The 21,584-nt window shown below is 40.1% G+C and overlaps 1 protein-coding gene across 1 annotated transcript in view; it reads left to right on the top strand.

Moving 5' to 3' along the window:
* Positions 1-20,502, top strand: part of gtf2h1 (general transcription factor IIH, polypeptide 1) — a 71,229-nt gene extending 50,727 nt beyond the window's left edge. The window contains exons 13-16 of the mRNA XM_072592088.1: positions 8,022-8,112; positions 9,152-9,267; positions 17,303-17,395; positions 19,909-20,502. Of these exons, the coding sequence (XP_072448189.1) occupies positions 8,022-8,112; positions 9,152-9,267; positions 17,303-17,395; positions 19,909-19,995 (387 nt within the window). The 3' untranslated portion in view covers positions 19,996-20,502. The remainder of the gene's footprint in view (positions 1-8,021; positions 8,113-9,151; positions 9,268-17,302; positions 17,396-19,908) is intronic.
* The last annotated feature ends 1,082 nt before the right edge of the window (positions 20,503-21,584 follow it).

Below are 21,584 nucleotides of genomic sequence, written 5' to 3'. Positions count from 1 at the left end.
AGACAAAGTGAAGAGAGAAGAGGGTTCTAGTTATAGCTGGTTATAGTTCGTGAAACTGATTTTAGAGATTGGTTGTGGGAGATAGGATAAGTCAAGAGGAAACTGGAGAATCGAGGCTAAGAAGGGAACTAAACACAAAGGCAAGTATTTTAAATTAAGGTATGGGAATTGGAAGCCAGTTAAATCAGCCAAAATCTAAACTAGGAAATGAGAGTAGAAATAGGTTGTGCATCAATTTAAGCCCCTTGTGCCATTCAATAAGATTAAAACTGATTTTGACCTCCATTATAATTTGTCACCAGACCCCATACTACTTGATTTCCTAGAGGTCAAAAATCTATCAATCTCAGCCTTGAGTGTACTCTTATAATTGAACATCCATAGTCTTCTGTGGTGGAAAATGCTAAGATTTCTAATTCAATGTGTGATGAAATTCTTCTTGAGTTATTGACCCCTTAACCTGAGATGTCCCTAGTTCTACACTCTCTAGCCAGGGGAAATAACCTCTCAGCATTTACTCCAATAAGGCTTCTCAGAAGTTTTAATAAAATTCCACTCATTCATTTCAACTTTAGCTTGTGTGGGCCAAGCCTACTCAATATCTCATTCCAGGATTGATCTAGTGAACTTTTGTGGCACTGCCTCCACAGAAATATATTTGCCTTTGATAAGGAGATAAAGCTGCATAGTACCCAATGTGTCGTTTCACCAAGGTCTTGGATAATTGTGGCAAGATGTAATTTTCTGTATTCTAGTTCCCGTACAAGAAACACCAACATACCATTAATCTTCCTAATTGCTTGCTATATCTTGTATGATAACTTTGTAAGTTTATCAGCAAAATCTCTTATGAAACCAACATTTAAAAAATGTTGACAAATAAAAAATATTCTGCCTTCCTATTCTTCCAACCAAATTAGCCAAGTTAGGTAAACCATGTGTCCCATCAATTAGTTAGCTGAATCAAACCACAAGTTCCTCCATAACTAAAAGCAAATTACTGCAGATGCTGGAATGTGAAGCCAAAAGAGAAAATGCTGGAAAATCTCAGCAGGTCTGGCAGCATCTGTAAGGAGAGAGAAGAGCTGACGTTTCGAGTCTAACTGACCTTTGACAAGATGCTGCTAGACCTGCTGAAATTTTCCAGCATTTTCTCTTTTGGCTACAAGTTCCTCCAGGTGTTCATAGTAGACACAGTAGAAGCTGTATTCAATGAACCTGTAATTACAAAAACCAAACCAAATAACAATTTGTACACATCATCCCACAACCAGGTCGCACTTGCTGAATAAACCTTGAGCGTGCTAATCATTATAAGAATAACTAATTTGATAAAATTAGTTGAGTTTGTAACATTGCACTTTTACACTTGTTAGAACATTCAAACGCAGGGAACTGTTCTCTCCAAACAAATGAAAAATGTACAAGTTTTGCACCTTTTCTTTAGAATTACCTGGAAGCATGTGGAGGCATGTAATCCCCTGTTGCTTTCTTTGGCAGTATCTAGAACAACAGAGTCAACTTGCCAATCTATCAGCATTCCTTATCTTTTATGGTATAAGTTGTTATGATCATTTGCAATTTGGCATTCTTCTGATGAATGCAAGGTGAAAGCTTCAATAGCATGTCTCTCACAGCAATATTCGTGTTCTGTACTCTGGTTTTTGTTCCTAAATAATTCCTTAACTCCTATGCATTGTATGTTTTGTCCCATGGTATCTAATTAAGCTGTTAAGGCTTTATTGTGGAACTCTAATATCTTTTGAAAGTTCATATACACATTACCAACTGCAGTATCATTATGATCCTCACCTGCTGCTTCATCAATCATTCAATCATGTTAGTCAAGTATGATTTTCCTTCAATGACCACCGTTTATTAACCATACTTTTCCCAGATCCCAGTTTATCATCTCTAGTAAGCTGACTGTATTGCATTTGAGAGTTTTGTCCTTTTTTGTAAAATTGATGTAACATTTACAGTCCTCTGACACCAGTCCCATAATCTAAGAAGGATTGAACATTGTGGCCAATGTCTGTTCACTCTTTATTCCTTGAAGGATGCATTCCACCCTGATTGGGTGACTTTTCCACTTTGAGGGCTTTCATCTTTTTATGAACTTCTTGTTATTTACTTTCATCCTATCCAATTTCCCTTCTCTCTACATCTTTATTGTCATATTGCGTCTGGCTTCACTAATGACGACAGTGTCAAAGTATTTATTAGTATCCCGACCCCCACAAAAATATTTCCTTTTTGGTAATAGCCCCATTCTTCCTTTGGTGTCCCTTTCTTGCAATATTTGTAAGCAGCTTTTGGCTTCCTTTTTTGCAAGCCAAACTATTCTCACACTGTTTGCCTCCTAACTCCTTTTTAGACTTTCTAGATTTGTTCTTCACTATTATTTATCCTCTTTTTGTCGTAAGCGTCCTTCGCTTGTCTCATTTTAACTTATCAGCAGGATGTTGTGGCTGACATCAAATAAGTTGTCTCATGAGCTCAAGGCAATTCCAGCAGTATGAGTTTTGGCTGCCTTGATGGTGGATTTCCTCCAAGCATGGAATAGAGTAAGGTCAAGCAGAGTAGTCTAATATAGGGTAAAATGGCAGGCAGCTGTGGATACAATAATTAACCAATGACATTATAAGTTATAAAGCAGGCTGCAGCAGCAAAAAGGCAACTCAATATAATTGGGGAAATCTTCTTAAAAAAGGAATTACAATGTCAATTTTAGGGGACATAACGACAAAATTAAAAATGTAAACATTTCAAACTACAATAATTTTGATCAGAAGCATCATTTTAGAAAGTGATATTAATTCCAATAAGTTATCTTAAAAAGTTATAAATTTTACTTATTCACAAGATTTATCAGACTTTTAAAAGATTTCATGTATAAAAGATCAATGTGATTTATTTTTTAAAGTGAGACGTGTTGTGAGCCTTCTCATTGATATTTGCAAGTTTAGCAAAGACTCTTTATGCTACTAAAAAAATTTAACTTCTAATTAATTTAGAATTACCAGCTGATTTGCCTTAAACTGTTTACATACTGTTTGAAGTAGTGACCACACTCGTACGACGAATGCAGATTGGTTCATCACAACTTCCAGTTCATGCATTCCATGAGTTGTGTGCCCTCTCTGCAATGGAATATCAAACACTGAAACCGTCTCCGTTACTGGCATCCCAATATCTAGCCCTTTCTGTTGTTGTCTAAACTTGAATGCCCTTCAGTCAGTTAGCTCAGATGGTTGAATGGCGAATTTGTGATGTAGATTGGCACGTATTCACTTTCCATATTGACTGAATTTACCATGAGGTTCCACCTTCTCATCTTCTCCCCTTGCCAGAGGCACAGTGAACTCTCGAGTTAAACCACCACCAGCCGTCGCTCTCGCTGTCATGAAAAAGCAGCCCTTATGGCCCTATGACACTGGTAAATTTACATAAAGAAGTTATTTGTGCATGTTGAGTTTTTTTCCCTCAATGACATTAATCCTGTCCATTGATATAATAGTTACTTTGATCAATACTGTCACCTCCAACTTCCCCACTTCTTTTCACTCTCCTGAATCTTTCCTCAATACTTTTCCTTATAGCCAGGGGCATCCCCTCCCAATGATGTCAGACAGTTATATCAGACTCCCATAAGACAACTTCTGGCTGCAATTCAACAAACTTATTTGCCACACTATTACATGTTATGTGTACCTCCTATAGAATATCTTATCATTTCTGGACTGACCAATCTTATTTATGATCCATACAATTAATAAGCAGTGGCCATGAGAGAAATTACTACTTTTCCCTTGATATCCAATGACATTACCATTCCGATGTATTAACATTTTTAAAAAAAATCATGAGGTCTGGCCATAACTAGCAGGGACAGTATTTATTGCCCGTCCTAAATTGCCCTGAACAGAAGTTATTTGTCAGTTGTCTTCTTGAATTGTTGTAGTTAATGTGGCATAAGCACACCTACACTTGCTGCTGGGAAGGGCATTTGATGATTTTGACATTACAACGTAATAGTGAGCGATTTAAAGGTGATGTTGCGGGTATTGGTGTTTCCATATGTCGGCTGCTCTTTCCCTTCTAAGTGGTAGAGATCACAGGTTTGAAAGGTGATGTCAAAGAAGCATCAACAAATTGCAGTAGTACATCTTTTAGGTCATACATACTATGGTACTGTTGCAATTTGATGTGCTGGAGGTGGAGATGTGAATATTTAAGGTGGTGGATAGTCCAATAATAAAATTGTTGGACTATAACCTGGTGTCCCCTGACTTCTAATCTACACCTGACATATGCTTCCTTGTTATTCTTAAACAAAATCTCAATTTCTCTAGTCATTCTGCATTCCCTGCCAGTATTGCCCTTCACTCTAACAGGAAATACTGTCTCTGGACTCTCATTATCTCATTTTTGAAAGCTTCCCACTTTCCAGCATCCCTTTACCTGCAAACATCCGCTCCAATCAGCTTTTGAAAGTTCTTGCCTAATACCATATATATTGGCAATTCTCCAATTTAGAACTTTAACTTTTATATGTGGTCTGTCCTTTTCCATTTTAAAACTAAAAGAGTTATGGTCGCTGGCTCCAAAGTGCTCTGCCAGTGATACCTCAGTCACCTGCCCTGTTTAATTTCCTAAGAGTAGGTCAAATTTCACACCTTCTCTAGTAGCTACATCCACTTCCTGCGTAAGAAAGTTTTCTTTTACACACTTAAAAAATCCCTGAGTATCCAAGCTCTAAACACTATAGCAGTCCCAGTCTGTTTGGAAAGTTAAAATCCCCTACCATAACCACCCTTATAGATTTCCTTACAACTGAGATGTCCTTACAAATTTGTTGCTCAATTTCCTGCTGGCTACTGAGGGGTCTATAGAACAATGCCAATAAGGTGATCATCCCTTTCTTATTTCTTAGTTCCACCCAAATAACATCCCTGGACTTGTTCCCAGATATATACTCCCTAGGCCGAGGAGTGACAGATGGAGTTTAATTTAGATAAATGTGAGGTGCTGTGTTTTGGAAAGGCAAATCAGCAGAACGTGCAAACTCAATAGTAAGGTCCTGGAGAGTGTTGCTGAACAGAGACCTTGGAGTGCAGGTTCATTGTTCCTTGAAAGCGGAGTCACAGGTAGATAGGATAATGAAGAAGGTGTTTGGTATGTTTTCCTTTATTAATCAGAGCGTTGAGTATAGCAGTCAGGAGGTCATGTTCACGTAGCGCCTATACAGGACATTTGTTCGGCCACTTTTGGAATATTGTGTGCAATTCTGGTTTCCCTCCTATAGGAAAGATGTTGTGAAACTTGAAAAGGTTCAGAAAAGATTTACAAGGATGTTGCCATGGTTGGAGGATTTGAGCTATAGGGAATCTTCTAGAGGTTTATAAAATCTTGAGGGGCACGGATAGGGCACATCGACATGGTCTTTTCCCTGGGATGGGCGAGTCCAGAACTAGAGGACATAAATTTAGGGTGAGAGGGGAAAGATTTAAAAGGGACGTAAGGGGCAACTTTTTCACACAGGGCGGTGCATGTATGGAATGAGCTGCCAGACAAAGTGATGGAGGCTGGTACAATTACAGCATTTAAAAGGCATCTGGATAGGTATATGAATAGGTAGGGTTAGGAGGGAAATAGGTCAAGTGCAGGCAATTGGGACTAGATCAATTTAGGATATCTGGATAGCATGGATGAGTTGGACTGAGGGGTCTGTTTGCATGCTGTACATCTCTTTAAAACTGAGAGTCTAAGTACAGCCATAATGTTATCCCTATCCAAAAATGCCACTTCCCCTCCTTGCTTGCCTCCCTTTCTATCCTTCCTATTGCATTTATACCCAGCAACATTAAGCTGCCAGTCCTGTCCGTCCATGAGTCATGTCTCTTTAATTGCTATGATAGCCCAGTTCCATGTTCCCAACCATACCCTGAGTTCATCTGCCTTACCTCTTAGGCATCTTGCATTGAAATAAATGCAGTTTAATTTATTGGTCCTACATCATTCTTTACTTTGTTCTTGTCTGCACTTATTGCTTTTCCCAACTGTACCAGTCTCAGACTCATCTCTTTCCTCACTATCTCCCTGGGTCCCACATGCTGCCTGACTAGTTTAAATCCTCCCAAGCAGCTCTAGCAAATCTCCCCACCTGTATAATACTTCTAACTCAGGTGAAATCTGTCCTTAATATACAGGTTAATTCTACCCAGGAATAGATTCCAATGATTCAAAACCTTATGGCTTGCTTTTATAGCCACAGTTAAATTCCTGGGCAATCGTAATCCCTGGGATATTGGTGGTGGAGGATTCAGTGATGCTCTTTTGAATATCAGGGGAAAACTAGTGGATTCTCTCACATTGGAGCATGGTCATTGCTTGTTACGAATGTGGGACAGATGTTGACTGCCACCTGTTGAATCAAAACTGAAAGTTGTCCTGTTGTTGCTGTGTGTACAGTCTCTTTTGGTATCTGAGGAGTTGTGAATGGTATCAACAACCATAGTTGTCAGCAAACATCCCCACATCAGACCGTATGATAGAGGAAAGGTTAGTTGAAACAGTTGAAGATAGTTGGGCAAAGCATGTTGAAGACCTCTCGTCAAGATACCCTGAGACATTGGCTACCACAACTTTGTGCTTGATATGACTTCAGCCAGTGGAGACTTTTCCCCATGATTCCCATTGATTTCAATTTTGCTGGGACTCCTTGAAGTCATATTCAGCCAATTGCTGCGTTGAAGTCAAGGGCGATCACCTCACATCTGGAATCCAGTACTCTTGACAGTGTCTGGATCAAAGCTATAAGTATTGCCTTGAGCCAGTGGCTCTGGTGGAACTCAAACTGCACTTCCCTGGGCAGGTTATTTCTGAGTTAAATCTCCTTACTAGCGCTATCAGTGACAGCTTGCCTCACTTTGCTGATGATTAAGAGTACACTGGTGTGTTTTTGGCAAACCCAAATGGGACGTGCCCTACATTTTGTGGAAGAACAAATGTGGACAATCTACTTCATTGCTAGCGGCAATGCAAGTTGTTAAGCACAAATCTTCACTATATTTTGGATGTTGTTTATAACCCAGCTTTTTCCAAATCCTGTGTGTTCAGCTATTCCTTGATAACGCATGAAGTGATCGAATTACCTGAAGGTTAACATCTGTGATGCTGGTTACCTCAGGAGAAGCCAAGATTGGTTAGCCACTGAAAATAATGGCAAATGCTTCAACATTGTCTTTTGTCTTGTTATGCTGGACTTCCCCATATTGAGGCTGGTGATGTTTATGGAGCCTCTACCAGTTATTTAATAGCTTGCCATTTGCAACTGGATGTAGCTAATCTGTAGGTCTTTAATCTGATTTATTAATTATGGGATTGCTTATGTTGGTCTGTAGCATGCTACTTCCATTAATTAATATATATGTGTGGTTTATGTTGTGTCTCCACATTCTTCCTGCAAAAATGATTTACCTTCCATTTCTCTGCATTCATATTTATCTGCAACCCATCTGTCCATTCCACCATCTTGCCCATGTCATTTTGAAATTTTACACTATCTTCCTCATGGTTTACAATGCTTCCAATTGTAAAGTCACCATCTCGCACATAATTTTGACCTCCTCGTATACTGACACTACTTTTTTGGAGACAAACATAGTACAAAAAAGTTGGTTGTGGTGGTTGGAGTCTGAGCACCAGGACATCGCTGAAAGAGTTCCTCCGGGGAATGTCCATCAGCCCAACTTGTTCCCCTGCTTTATCACTGACCTTGCCTCCATCCTAAGGTCAGAAATGGAGATGTTTGCTGATGATAACACAATATTCAGCATCATTTATAGCTCCTTACATACCCAAGCAATCTGTATCGATATGCAGCAAGACCTGGAAAACATTCAAGCTTGGATTAATGTGGCAGGTCAACTTTATAACTGCATATTTTCTCCTTACTCCACTGACTCTAAAGCGTAGTTCAAAGTCAATGTCATTTTTCTTCCAAACCCTTTGTTCAGGTTCTGTCCAGCAGCATGGCTAGTAGCGCAATTACTGACTTGTCACCTGGTGGAGTGCTCATGCAGGGAGGAACATCCCAAGCTGTAAACCGTGAGTATCTGTCCTGATAAACAGAATGTTTGTGCAGTGTCACCAATGCTGCATTTTTGTGTAACTGTATTAAAGTAATAACCAAAGAACTGCAGAAGCTGGAGATCTGAATCAACAACAGAAATTGCTGGAGAAACCCAGTAGGTCTTTCAGCATCTGGAGAGAAAACAAAGTTAATGATTCACGTCACTGGACTTGAAACATTAGCTTTGTTTTCTCCTCACTAACGATGGCAGACCTGCTGAGCTTCTCCAGCAACTTCTGTTTTTTTGCTTATGCTGAAATCATTACATTTGTTCCCACTATATGTGTCTAAATCCATGGTTTGGTGCAGCCTTTCTGTTCATTTGTTCCTTAGTGTTTTCTGGCCACAGAAATACATCTCCTCCAATGATTCAGAGATGTGACACCCACAATTGTGCAGTCTTGATTAGGAAGTCACAGGTTTCATCATTGTTCTGTGTTGATCATAGCAAGGGTGAACATGATGGAAAGACACTGCATGCAAAGGGGAACCTCAAAAAGTCAAAAAAGTAAAACTGAAATTATTATTGCCATCTAAAGTTAGTAACTATACCAATCATAGAATTTTAGGAATCATGATACAATGTAACCATGACAACAGCCTTATTTCTTCTACATTGCAGGGAGAATTAAAATACTGCTTTAAAATTTTCATATTGAGCCCAGAACAATTTAAGTATTAATAAGCTAGCTTGATGAGTACCTACCAAAGAATTTAGGGTAACTTGCTATTGCTTTGAATTGTATAGTTTTTTATAAGCTAATTATTAATCCTAAATACACAGACAAATTTGTATGATTAACTTAGAATTCCAAGAACCTACACTTAAATAATCTTAAAATACATTTCCATCTCTGTTTCATCAGAAGCATCATTGCAGTATATGTTTCTATCAGTGGTGTCAGGAGATTGGTCCACAGTTCAGCAAGCCTCCCAACAATCATGCTTGCGAAAGGTGTGTGAATCTGAAAATAGGTTTTTTTTAAAGCACATTTTATGTTGTTTTTATTGTAGAGATTATGCCAAGTGATGTCCAGATGGAACTCAAACATTTGTATGTAGCAGTGGCGGAGTTACTGAGACATTTCTGGTCCTGTTTTCCTGTCAATACACCATTCCTTGAGGAGAAGGTAAGCAATTGAATCTAGATCAGATCATCTTGTTAGAAATGGTTAAAGTTACTAACTTTAAACACAGTTTAGCCTTTGCATTGTTATGGTAACTTAAAACGTCACAGGGTTTTAAAATCACGAACTTCAAAGTTGTTAAATTATCAAACTCTGAAATTGGAACAAAGCCAATCAGACATTTCTCGCTATTACTCATTCAAGCTAAATTAAAATATTTACTCATCTGAAAAACACTTTGGTTGATATTTTTCATTTTGACAAAATATTTGCCTGGACCCAATCTTTGTTTTTAAATTCTAATCATGTTCTAAGTTTCATAGAACATAGAACAATACAGCACAGTACAGGCCCTTTGGCCCTCGATATTGCGCCAATCCAAGCCCACCTAACCTACACTAGCCCACTATCCTCCATATGCCTATCCAATGCCTGTTTAATGCCCATAAAGAGGGAGAGTCCACCACTGCTACTGGCAGGGCATTCCATGAACTCACGACTCACTGAGTAAAGAATCTACCCCTAACATCTGTCCTATACCTACCACCCCTTAATTTAAAGCTTTCCCCCCTCGTAATAGCTGACTCCATACATGGAAAAAGGTTCTCATGGTCAACCCTATCTAAACCCCTAATCATCATGTACACCTCTATCAAGTCACCCCTAAACCTTCTTTTCTCCAATGAAAACAGCCCCAAGTGCCTCAGCCTTTCCTCATACGATCTTCCTACCATACCAGGCAACATCCTGGTAAACCTCTTCTGCACCCGTTCCAGTGCCTCCACATCCTTCCTATAGTATGGCGACCAAAACTGCACACAATACCCCAGATGCGGCCGCACCAGAGTCTTATACAACTGCAACATGACCTCAGGACTCCGGAACTCCATTCCTCTACCAATAAAACCCAGTACGTCATATGCCTTCTTCACCGCACTATTTGCCTGGGTGGCAACTTTCAGAGATCTGTGTACATGGACACTAAGATCCCTCTGCTCATCCACACTACCAAGTATCCGACTATTAGCCCAGTACCCCATCTTTTTGTTACTATACCAAAATGAATCACCTCACACTTACCCACATTGAACTCCATTTGCCACCTTTCTGCCCAGCTCTGCAGCTTATCTATATCCCGCTGTAACCTGCCACATCCTTCCTCACTGTCAACAACTCCACCAACTTTCGTATCATCCGCAAACTTGCTCACCCAACCTTCTAGCCCCTCCTCCAGGTCATTTATAAAAATGACAAACAGCAATGGTCCCAAAACAGATCCTTGCGGAACACCGCTAGTAACTGCACTCCAAGATTAACCTTTACCATCAACTACTACCTCTGTCTTCTTCCAGCCAGCCAATTCCTAATCCAAACCTCCAACTCACCCTCAATGCCATACCTCCGTATTTTTTGCAGTAGCCTACCATGGGGAACCTTATCAAACCCTAAAATCCATATACACCACATCTACCGCTTTACCCTCGTCCACCTCCTTAGTCACCTTCTCAAAGAATTCAATAAGGTTTGTGAGGCACGATCTGCCCTTCACAAAACCATGCTGACTATCCTTGATCACATTATTTCTATCCAGATGTTCATAAAGCCTATCCCTTACAATTCTCTCTAAGACTTTGCCCACAACAGAAGTGAGGCTCACCGGCCTATAGTTACTAGGATTATCCCTACTCCCCTTCTTGAACAAGGGAACCACATTTGCTATCCTCCAGTCTTCTGGCACTATTCCTGTAGACAACGAGGACATAAAAATCAAGGCCAATAGCTCTGCAATCTCCTCCCTTGCTTCCCAGAGAATCCTAGGATAAATGCCATCAGGCCCAGGGGACTTGTCTATTTCCAGAATTTCCAACACCTCTTCCCTACATACCTCAAAGCCGTCCATTCTAATTAATTGTGACTCAGTATTCACATCGGCAACAATGTCCTGTTCCTGAGTGAATGCTGATGAAAAGTATTCATTCAGTGTCTCCCCAATCTCTTCAGCCTCCACACGCAACTTCCCACTACTATCCTTGACTGGACCTATTCCTACCCTAGTCATTCTTTTATTCCTGACATACCTATAGAAAGCCTTTGGGTTTTCCCTAATCCTACCAACTAAGGACTTTTCATGTCCTCTCCTTGCTGCTCTTAGCTCTCTCTTCAGATCCTTCCTGGCTACCTTATAACTCTCAATCGCCCCAATTGAACCTTCACGCCTCATCTTTACATAGGCCGCCCTCTTCCCTTTAACAAGGGATTCCAATTCCTTATTAAACCACGGCTCCCTCACACGACCCTTTCCTCCCTGCCTGACAGGTACATACTTATCAAGGACACTCAATAGTTGCTCCTTGAACAAGCTCCACATATCGATTGCGCCCTTCCCTTGAAGCCTACTTTTCCAAGCCACGCATCCTAAGTCGTGCCTCACCGCATCATAATTTCCCTGACCCCAGCTATAACTCTTGCCCTGCAGTGCACACGTATCCCTCTCCATCACTAGAGTAAAAGTCACCGAATTGTGGTCACTGTCCCCAAAGTGCTCACCTACCTCCAATTCTAACACCTGGCCTGGTTCGTTACCCAGAACCAAATCCAGTATGGCCTCACCTCTTGTTGGCCTGTCTACATATTGTATCAGGAAACCCTCCTGCACACATTGGACAAACACCGACCCATCTAACCTACTCGAGCTATAGCTTTCCCAGTCAATATCTGGAAAGTTAAAGTCCCCCATAACAACCACCCTATTACTTTCACTCTTCTCCTGAATCATCCTCGCAATCCTTTCTTCCCCGTCTCTAGGACTATTAGGAGGCCTGTAGAAAACTCCTAACAGGGTGACCTCACCTTTCCTATTACTAACCTCAGCCCAAACTACCTCAGATGGTGAGTCTTCATCCATCGTCCTTTCCACCGCTGTAATACTATCTTTGACAAGCAATGCCACACCTCCCTCTCTTTTACCCCCACCTCTGACCCTACTAAAACATTTAAACACTGGAACCTGCAACAGCCAATCCTGTCCCTGTTCTACCCATGTCTCCGTAATAGCCACAACATCGAAATCCCAGGTACCAACCCACGCTGCAAGGTCACCTACCTTATTTCGTATACTTCTTGCATTGAAGTATACACACTTCAAGCCACTTTCCTGTTTACAGGCACCCTCCTTTGAGATTGATGCCATGTTCCTAACCTCCCTTCACTCCAGGTCCTGCACCCTAAAGCTACAGTCTAGGTTCCCATGCCCCTGCAGAGTTAGTTTAAACCCCCTTCCCCCCCCCCCCCCACCCTCCCCAAGAGCACTAGCAAACCTCCCCCCAAGGATACTGGTGCCCCTCAGGTTCAGGTGTAGACCATCCTGTTTATAGAGGTCCCACCTTCCCCAGAAAGAACCCCAGTTATCCAGATACCGGAATCCCTCCCTCCTGCACCATCCCTGCAGCCACGCATTTAACTGTTCTCTCTCCCTATTCCTCGACTATCACGTGGCACAGGTAACAAACCAGAGACAACAACTCTGTTTGTTCCAACTCTGAGCTTTCAACCTAGCTCCCTGAAAGCCTGCCTAACATCCTCAGCCACCCTCCTACCTATGTCGTTGGTGCCAAGTGGACCACGACTTCTGGCTGCTCCCCCTCCCCCTTAAGGACCCGGAAAACACAATCAGAGAAGTCACGTACCCTTGCACCTGGGAGGCAACATACCAAACGTGAGTCTCTCTCGCCCCCACAAAACCGCCTATCTGTGCCTCGAACTATCGAGTCCCCAATAACTATTGCTCTGCTCTTCTCCACCCTTCCCTTCTGAGCAATGGGGACAGGCTCCATGCCAGAGGCCTGAACCCCATTGCTTACCCCTGGTAAGTTTCTCCCCCCCCCCCCCCCAAGTATCGAAAACGGTATACCTGTTCTTGAGGGGAACGGCCGCAGGGGGTCCATGCACTGGCTGCTTCCTCCCAGTCCCCCTCACTGTCACCCATCTTACATATTTATTTAACGTCTCAACTTCTGGCATTATTACATAATTATCTCTCTCTGTGTACTCTCCATTAAACCAATCTGTTTTAATTATGAGCAGTATCAAGTCATTCTCCTTTTTAGCATGGGCCAAATTTTAAAACTACTTTTACTTGATATTAAATATCCAGTCTTGTGCAGAAAGGCCACAAGATGGCTAGGGGGTGAAAAGATAAAATTTGCACAATGATTATAAAAGATGGTGTTTTAAGGTGTGAGATGGGACCAAGTCTTATGATTGAGGTAAAATAAAGTTTAGTTATATATCAAGTCGTGCTGTTACTGACCAGTAGAAATACTAGACATTGATACTAAAAGGAAAAGTGTACCAGTTTTCTGGACATTGGGAACATACCTTTGTCTGCTACAACAATGTGGCTACGAAGAGAATAAATGGTTAGTATAGATTATACTTAATACTGTTATGAATGTGGTTAAGCCCAAGCAATTTAACTTCTCAAATTGGTAATTATTTCATAACTATTGTAAGAGTATTTTACTGTGCATCTCTTTAATTTCTTCCCTCGCCTAAAGATATGGCATAGCTTGATGGATATGAGCAACATTGAGGTATTTGATATTTTCAAATCAGTCTGATTATTACAAACCTATGAACACATGGGACTTGAATCTGGGCCTTGTAGTCCAGAGGTAGGGATTTTATCACACCCACCACAGGCATCCTTCTAGCAGCAATCATGCTTGTGCTGACAAATGGCAAGTAAAATTTGTGCCAAGCAAGTTCCAGACAATGACCATCTTCAACATGCATAAATCTCAGCATCAATCCTTGTCATAGAGCATGAAAATAGACCCTTCTGTCTAACCTGTTCATGCTGACCAAGTTAAACTAGTCCCACTTGCCTGCGTTTGGCCCACATCCCTCTAAACCTTTCCTATTCATGTACCTATTCAAGTGTGTTTTAGATATTGTAACCGAATTTGTATCTGCCACTTCCTCTGGCAGTTCATTCCATGTATGAACCACCCTCTCTGAAAAGGTTGCCCCTCATTTCTCCTCTCACCTTAAAAACATGCCCCCTAGTTTTAAGTTTGTCCCCACACAGGAAAAGACCTTTGCTATTCCCTTTATCAGTACCCCTCAAGATTTTATAAATCTCTATAAGGTCACCCCTAAACCTTCTATGCTGCAGTGAAAAAAATCCCAGCCTATCCTTAGAACTCAAGACCCTCCAGTCTTGGAAGCATTCTGGTAAATCTTTTCTGAACCATCTCCAATTTAAAAACACTTTTCCTGTAGCAGTGCAAACAGAACCATGCACAGTAATCCAGAAGAGGCCCAACCAGCATCCTGTAGAACCTTACCTTGATGTTCCAACTCCTCAGTGGTCTGAGCAATGAAGGCATGCATGCTAAATGCAGTCTGAACCAATCTGTCTACCTGTGATGCAACTTTCAAAGAACAATTTACTTGAACCCCTAGATCTCTCTGTTCGACAGCATGACCCAGGGCCCTCCATTAATCATAAAGGTCCTGCCCTTGTTTGTTTTGTCAAAATGCAATACCTCACATTTATCCGATTGAATGGCATAACTATTTCTAGATCTCCTTCAATCAATATCAAGGTAGAGGGATTTACAATTGACCTGAAACTGAATGGATCAGTCATATAAATTCATAATGGCTATAATTGCAGGTCAGAGGCTAGAAATTATGTGATGCCTCCTGATTCCCCAGCTGTTGTCCACCATTTACAAGACAGAAGTCAAAAGTATGGTGGAATACTCTCCATTTGACTTGATGGATGCAGTTACAGCAACACTCAAGATGCTTGACAGTATCCAGACAAAGCAACCCATTTGATTGGGGTCACATTCACTGTGTTGACCTTCCATTTGGTGACTGCAGTGTGTACCATCTGCAAGATGCACTGCAGTAACTCGCCAAGGTTTGTTTGACAGTGCCTTCAAACCTGACAGCCTTAAATGCACGGGAGTCGAAACACCTGCAAATTCTTCTCGAAGCCATACGCCATTCTAATATCACTGGGTCAAATTTCTGGAACTCCTTTCATAACAGTTTTAAGGGTGTTCCTAGACTGTAGTGGTTCAAGAAGGTACCACTATGTTACCACCACTGCTGGGTCTGTTCTGCCTGTGGGACATACATAAGGAGTAAGCTATTCAATTCCTTGAGACTGCTTGGCCGTTCTGTATAATCACAGCTAATCTGATTGTAACTTCAAGTCTGCATATCCCTGAGTACCTTCACCCCACTGCTTAATAAGAATCTATCTCTCTCTCTCTTTGCATTAAAAATATTAAAGGATTGTGCAGTCACCACTTTTTCAGGAAGAGAATTCCAAAGACATTCAACCTCAGAGAGGTCCTTAATCTAAAAAAGCTCTTTCCTTTTGCTTTTTATCCCTCTGAAGTTTTCATTATTTTTCTCTTTCTGCTTATTGAAGTTAATGTATTTTCATTTCCTTTTCTACATCAGACTGCTTCATTTGCAGCATTTTAGCTAACTCAATCAAATTACTGACTGGTTTACATTGCCCTTCAGCTAGTTTAAAATGTTATGCAATTATCTTTGCTTTCCTAGCCTCTGCTTTTCATTCTAACTTCAACTTATCTGCAAATACTAATAACCTGGCTTTGAGTATTGCTTAAAAGCTACACACTTTGTTGAAATTATTTGTCTTGCACCCATCAGGATATTTCATAAGGAGAAAACCAATGTTTATATTGCATGAGAGGAGAATGCTGATTGGTTGGCAAGTGGACTCTGATTAGCAGAGGTATCACCAGTGGCGAATACTGTATTCCCATCAATACCATTTGACCCTTTTAACAGCCAGGATTTTGTTTACAATTTAAACTAGACAGGTTGACTGATTTATTCCTGATTGAAGGGCTTTTGCCCGAAACATCGATTTTCCTGTTTCTCGGATGCTGCCTGACCTGCTGTGCTTTTCCAGCACTACTCTAATCTAGACCTTGACTGATTTGATTGGTCAGGGCATTATCATGAGAAGTAAACAAACAAATGGTTGTTACCTATTTTGTTGAGTTGAAACAGGCACAGTGCAAAGACCTATTCTTTCTCTCTGCAAGGTGTTAATATATGCAGCTTAAGTGTGCCACACTGTGAGCCCAACTGATCATATTAAATTGGTTCAATATGGCTAATCATATACTTAGACTATATTAGACTTGGACAATAAGAATTAATCAATTGGAATGCTTTAAGTACAAAACTATTGATTTATCATGAAAGAAAATTTATTCAGTGAACATGTAAAATTGGTTAACAAACTTAATTTGTAATATGACTCTCAATATTTACAATGCTAAATAACCCAAAACATAAGATGGAGGTTTAAAATATTTTGAAGTTGTTGGTCTGACATACTGGCTTGTATAAATGGGTGTCGCCAAACATAGGCAGTTGTCTTTAGGATCTTAGCAGTTGCAATTTGCTCAGGAAATACAGTTTCAATAAAGCTTCCAGTTGTCTTTCAAGAGGACAGTCGAGTTTCACAAGGTGACAAGAGACACAAGCTGAGCAGCCTGTTCTTTAGCAGGTTTCCCTCACCTGAAACTCCAAGCCTGCAAAACATTATTCAAACACAACAGCCATAAAACACAGTTAAACACACAGTTGGGTGCTTTCCTTGATGGGAGTTTCAAGCAACTAAGATCATCAATTATCTGGAACCGTGGTTTCAAAAATGACTTTTGTTTAATATATAAAAAGTAGTTCCATTGTTCCTTTTCTTTGGCCTCCTTTAAAAGAAAAAAAAACCCTGCAAATTCAAGTTGACAGAAATGATTAAATATGAAGCCATTATGATGGTGTGGGAAGACCTACCTGAGTGAGATGATCAACAATGATCTTTTGAAAGATACAGGAAACTTTAAGGGCAGGATGACCTTCTCCAGTGCCTTTCTTATATTAATTCTTAGAGGATTCCTGGTGTTTGCATAATGTTTGCTGGTTTTTAGCAGGAGCTCAGTAATTTCTTTTGTAATTTTTTTGTTTGCTGTGGTAGGTTGGGAAAATGATGAATAACCTGGAAAGATTTCAGATGACAAAACTACGGCCATTCCGAGAGAAGCTGCAGAAGCTATACATCAGTACAAACGTGAGTGTTGGCAATTATGCACACAAGACATGGTTATGCTGGTGGGAGAGAGGACTGTACGAATTCTGAAGGGAAAGCGATAAACATGTTGCATATTTGGTTCATAAGTTGCCTCGTATGGTCAAGGAGGATGTTTGAACTTTAATATTACAGGCTGATCAAAAGATTCAGTGGCACTGGTTTATTAGCTCTTTGAATACTGTATGCTCATAGTGCCTTTCTGTGGTTTCAGTTGTTACAGAAGTGATTTTAATTTGATGTTACACCAGCAACATATACAAGCTAAACTAAACATCAGTGCTTCCTTTAAATATCATGAGAGCTGTTGTGTCATCAGTGTTATCTACATTCCTGGTTTTCTTCTTAAGTTTCCTGAGCTATTATAAAATGCAGGCCTCCATTTTATTAACTCCACAAAGGGTCTCTTTGGACCATCATAACACAGAAAGGGGACAGAATAGCTCTCATTGGCCATGGATTCCTCCAGTTCTGCATTTTTTGACATTCTAAGCACCTTGCAATTGAAGCAACCTTCTTCCTTGTGACTCTAGTGTTATGAGTTATGACATAATCACAGAAGCCCTACAGGGTGGAAGCACGCGATTTGGCCCATCAAGTCCACACCAACCCTCCGAAGAGCACCCCATCCAGACCTAACCCCCTTATCCCCATAACCATGCATTTCCCATGGCCAATCCACTTAACGTGCACATCTTTGGTCTGTGGAAAGGAACCGAAGCACCCAAATAAAACTCACGCAGACACACAGAAAATTTGCAAACTGCACACAGACAGTAGTCTGACGCTGGAATTGAACCTGGGTCCCTGGCGCAGTGAGGCAGCAGTGCTAATTATTCAGCCACTGTGCCACCCCACACAAAAAGATGTAAAAGTATTTATCCAATTTCTTTTCCAAAGCTGTTGAATCATCTCCCTTTGCTCTTTCAGGCAACATATTCCACATAAAAATTATTCTTTGTTAACATTTATTCTTTTGCCACTTAATTTAAACTGTATCTTTGTGTTACTGATCCTTCTACCAATAAAAACCGTTTCTCTTTATTTACTCTATCAAGACTGTTTATGATTTATAACACTTCTATCAAATCAGTACTTACTTTCTCTGATTCAAGGTCAGACCTGTCAGAAATGGCAACACAGTGATATGCAGTCAGGAAGAAGTTGCTTTGGAATCCTCAACCTGATGAAATTTCATGGCAGCAGGTGAAACATGGGCAAAGAAACTTCCTGTTATTAAACTTCTGCCACCTCAGCTGATGAATCCATATTCTTCTATAACTGAACACCACTTGAAATACATACTGAGCGTGATAAGAACATAGAAAGTATTCTGATCACCAAAGAGTGACTAAGTAGAAGCACTAGTTACTAAGCTGTAGAGTCCTAAAAGACATAGCTGCTGGACTGATTCTGCGGCTAGTCATGAGGGAACCACCAAGAAGGAATAATGTATCTGACCTTCTCACCAGCTGACCTGCATCTATCTCTGACAGTTTAAGTAGGGGAGACCACCTCACAACCTTGTGGAGACAAAATCTTGTTTTAACTTTGAGGATACCCTCCATTGTGTTGTGTGGCACTAGCACTGTTGAAATGAAAGAGACTTTGACCCAGTCTTGAGTTACTAGATTTTTTCAGACTTAGAAGTACAGGCCCGTTATGGCTCAAACAGATCAGTTCCAGAATTGCTATCTCTGAGCTAGGAAGTCCATGTTTAAGCCCCATCTATTCTAGAAATGTGTCATCACGTCTCTGAGCAGGTTGATTAGAAAATACCTGCAGAAAAATTGTGATAAGTCAATGGAGAGAAAACTAAAGAGCTGAGTTTTCAATCTGTTTTGAATCAAACTGTTTGAAAATGTCTGGGACAGCTGAAGACATGGTCAGTGCTGATATAGTAATCAAGACACTGGTTAGGTCTCAGATGGAATATTATGTTCTATTTTGAGATCATACTTTAGTATAGAAATTGAGAACTTAGCAAAGGAGATGGGTTCGTACCAATGATGAAAGGCTTCAGTTACCAGGAGAGCCCAAAGAAACTGGGCAGCTTTTCTTAAATCAAAAAGGGCTAAGAAGAGACTTGGAAAAAGGTGTTCAAAAGTTAAATATAGTAAGAAAAAAAAAGCAAAGGTTCAGCGTGCAGAGGATATTTAATCAGATAATTAGGTGAAATAGGAAATAAAATTACAGAATTATGATCCAGAATGCACTGCTGGAAAGGGTGGTGAAAACAGATGAAGTAATTTTGAAAAGGGAATTGGAAAACATATGAAAGGGATCTGGAGATGAAATTGTGAATTCTTGATACTTAAAGTGGGTTTTAGTACTGCTTGTGTCTTTCAAGCTTGGAAAGTTTATCATGAACATTTCACATTATACTAATTTTTCTTGAACAGATATACTGTGTGATGAAAGTAATATAATTTAATTCTATCCTGGCTAAGACTGAGAGTTCTGTTCAATGTTAATATTTTTTGGTTTTCTTACAGTTGACTGGCCATTTAGAAGATATGCTACAGGTAGCTTTCAGTAAATTTCATGCTTGGCAATCAAAAAGAATGCTAAAAAAGACGTGATGTTGAATTTTTCTGAGATGTTTGAGAGCCAGAATGTGTTACCTGCAAAGTCCCAGCAGAACATGCTAGAAGTTCACCAACCTGCTATGCTGGACAGGGAGGTGAGAGCCCTGTGACATTGAAGAGACTCGAAGAGACTCAATTTGCAGAGCTGCATATTGGGAGAAAGCAGTTCAATAAGATGGACCACTCGTGAGTGACTCTCACTGACTGACCAAAGCAGAAGAGAGCTACCAGGATAAATTCCTGTGTAGCACAGCTTGGGGAGGCAGTGCTTCTTCTCTGCACAAAGATTCTGTCAAATGATAACTGAGTATATTTAGAAATGGTCTTTCTAGCATAAACTTTTTTTCATTTTTGGGTACAGTTTTAAACAAGAATGGCACAATGTAAATGTGAAACTTTTTCAAAGTGTAGCCCTCTGTTTTTGGATCCTGTTTGTAAGTGGGGGGGGGAGTAAAAGATGTGGATATTTTAAATAAAGAATAAATGTGAAATTAATTTGAAGTTTCTCAAATGGTTTATCTTTTATGTTGAGACATATCTCGATTTCTGGAAATGTATACATGCTGGAATGAGAGGTTGCTTATCCATTATAACTGAAAAGCCCGACATTACACACATTGCTTTATTTATAATTTTATATGATGCTTACTAATTACCTTTGCACATTCATAGTAACCTACCCAGAGTCTTATTCAAATATATATTGTGTATCTTATATCTAGAAATATGTGATTCCAAAATTTCCACGAATATACCAAAGGTTTTAGAAAAATTTTTTTCATACAACATTTCCCTTGAAATAATTTCATTTTCTGTGCTGGATTTTTTTTTTAGTCCGAATGCTGGCAAGTTGTAAGCAGTTGCTTTGCCTGTTACAAACTACATCCTACATTACCTTAGGTTGTATTGTGTTTGACTTGGCACAGTCAGGAGCACATTCACCTGTTAATCATAAGTTCAAAACTGAAAACTGATAGTTCCAGTACTGAAAGAGCATTGCATTGTTGGAAGTTCAGTCTTCAGATGAGATATTGAGTTGAGGCTCTGTCTGCTTACTGGATGTAAAAGATTTCATGGCATTATTTTAAAGAACAAGGGAGTTATTACCAGTGTCCTGGCCAAAATTTATCCTTTCCATGGCGCTGGTATCCGAATTGCCAGGGCACATTGAAATGGAGTCTATTCCAATGGAACATTGCTATTTTTCCCTAGTATTGGTACCAGCAATCCATAAATTGAAATTTGTTACCTATACCACTCTCTCAGCCATCTATTAAACCTTTTTTTTGTCTCTGTGCCAATTTGGGCATAGCTTGAATAAAAATTCAGAGATTATTAATTTTCACCTCTGGTTATCTCACACTCTGAGCAGAACTAACTTTACCTATGTCATTGATTCCAGTGTGGGCCATGATAACTGGATCCTCCCCTTTCACTCCAGTTTCTTCTCCAGCCACAAAATGTTGTTGATCCTGGTAGCCATGATTTGGGGGAGCTGGTGTTGGGGTGGACAAAATTTTTAAAAATCACACAACACTAGGTTATCGTCCAACAGGTTTATTTTGGAAGCATTGGCTTTCGAA

Source organism: Chiloscyllium punctatum, chromosome 22 (genome assembly GCF_047496795.1).
Source record: "Chiloscyllium punctatum isolate Juve2018m chromosome 22, sChiPun1.3, whole genome shotgun sequence".
NCBI classification, from domain to species: domain Eukaryota; kingdom Metazoa; phylum Chordata; class Chondrichthyes; order Orectolobiformes; family Hemiscylliidae; genus Chiloscyllium; species Chiloscyllium punctatum.
This window is presented reverse-complemented; position numbering and strand designations above follow the sequence as displayed.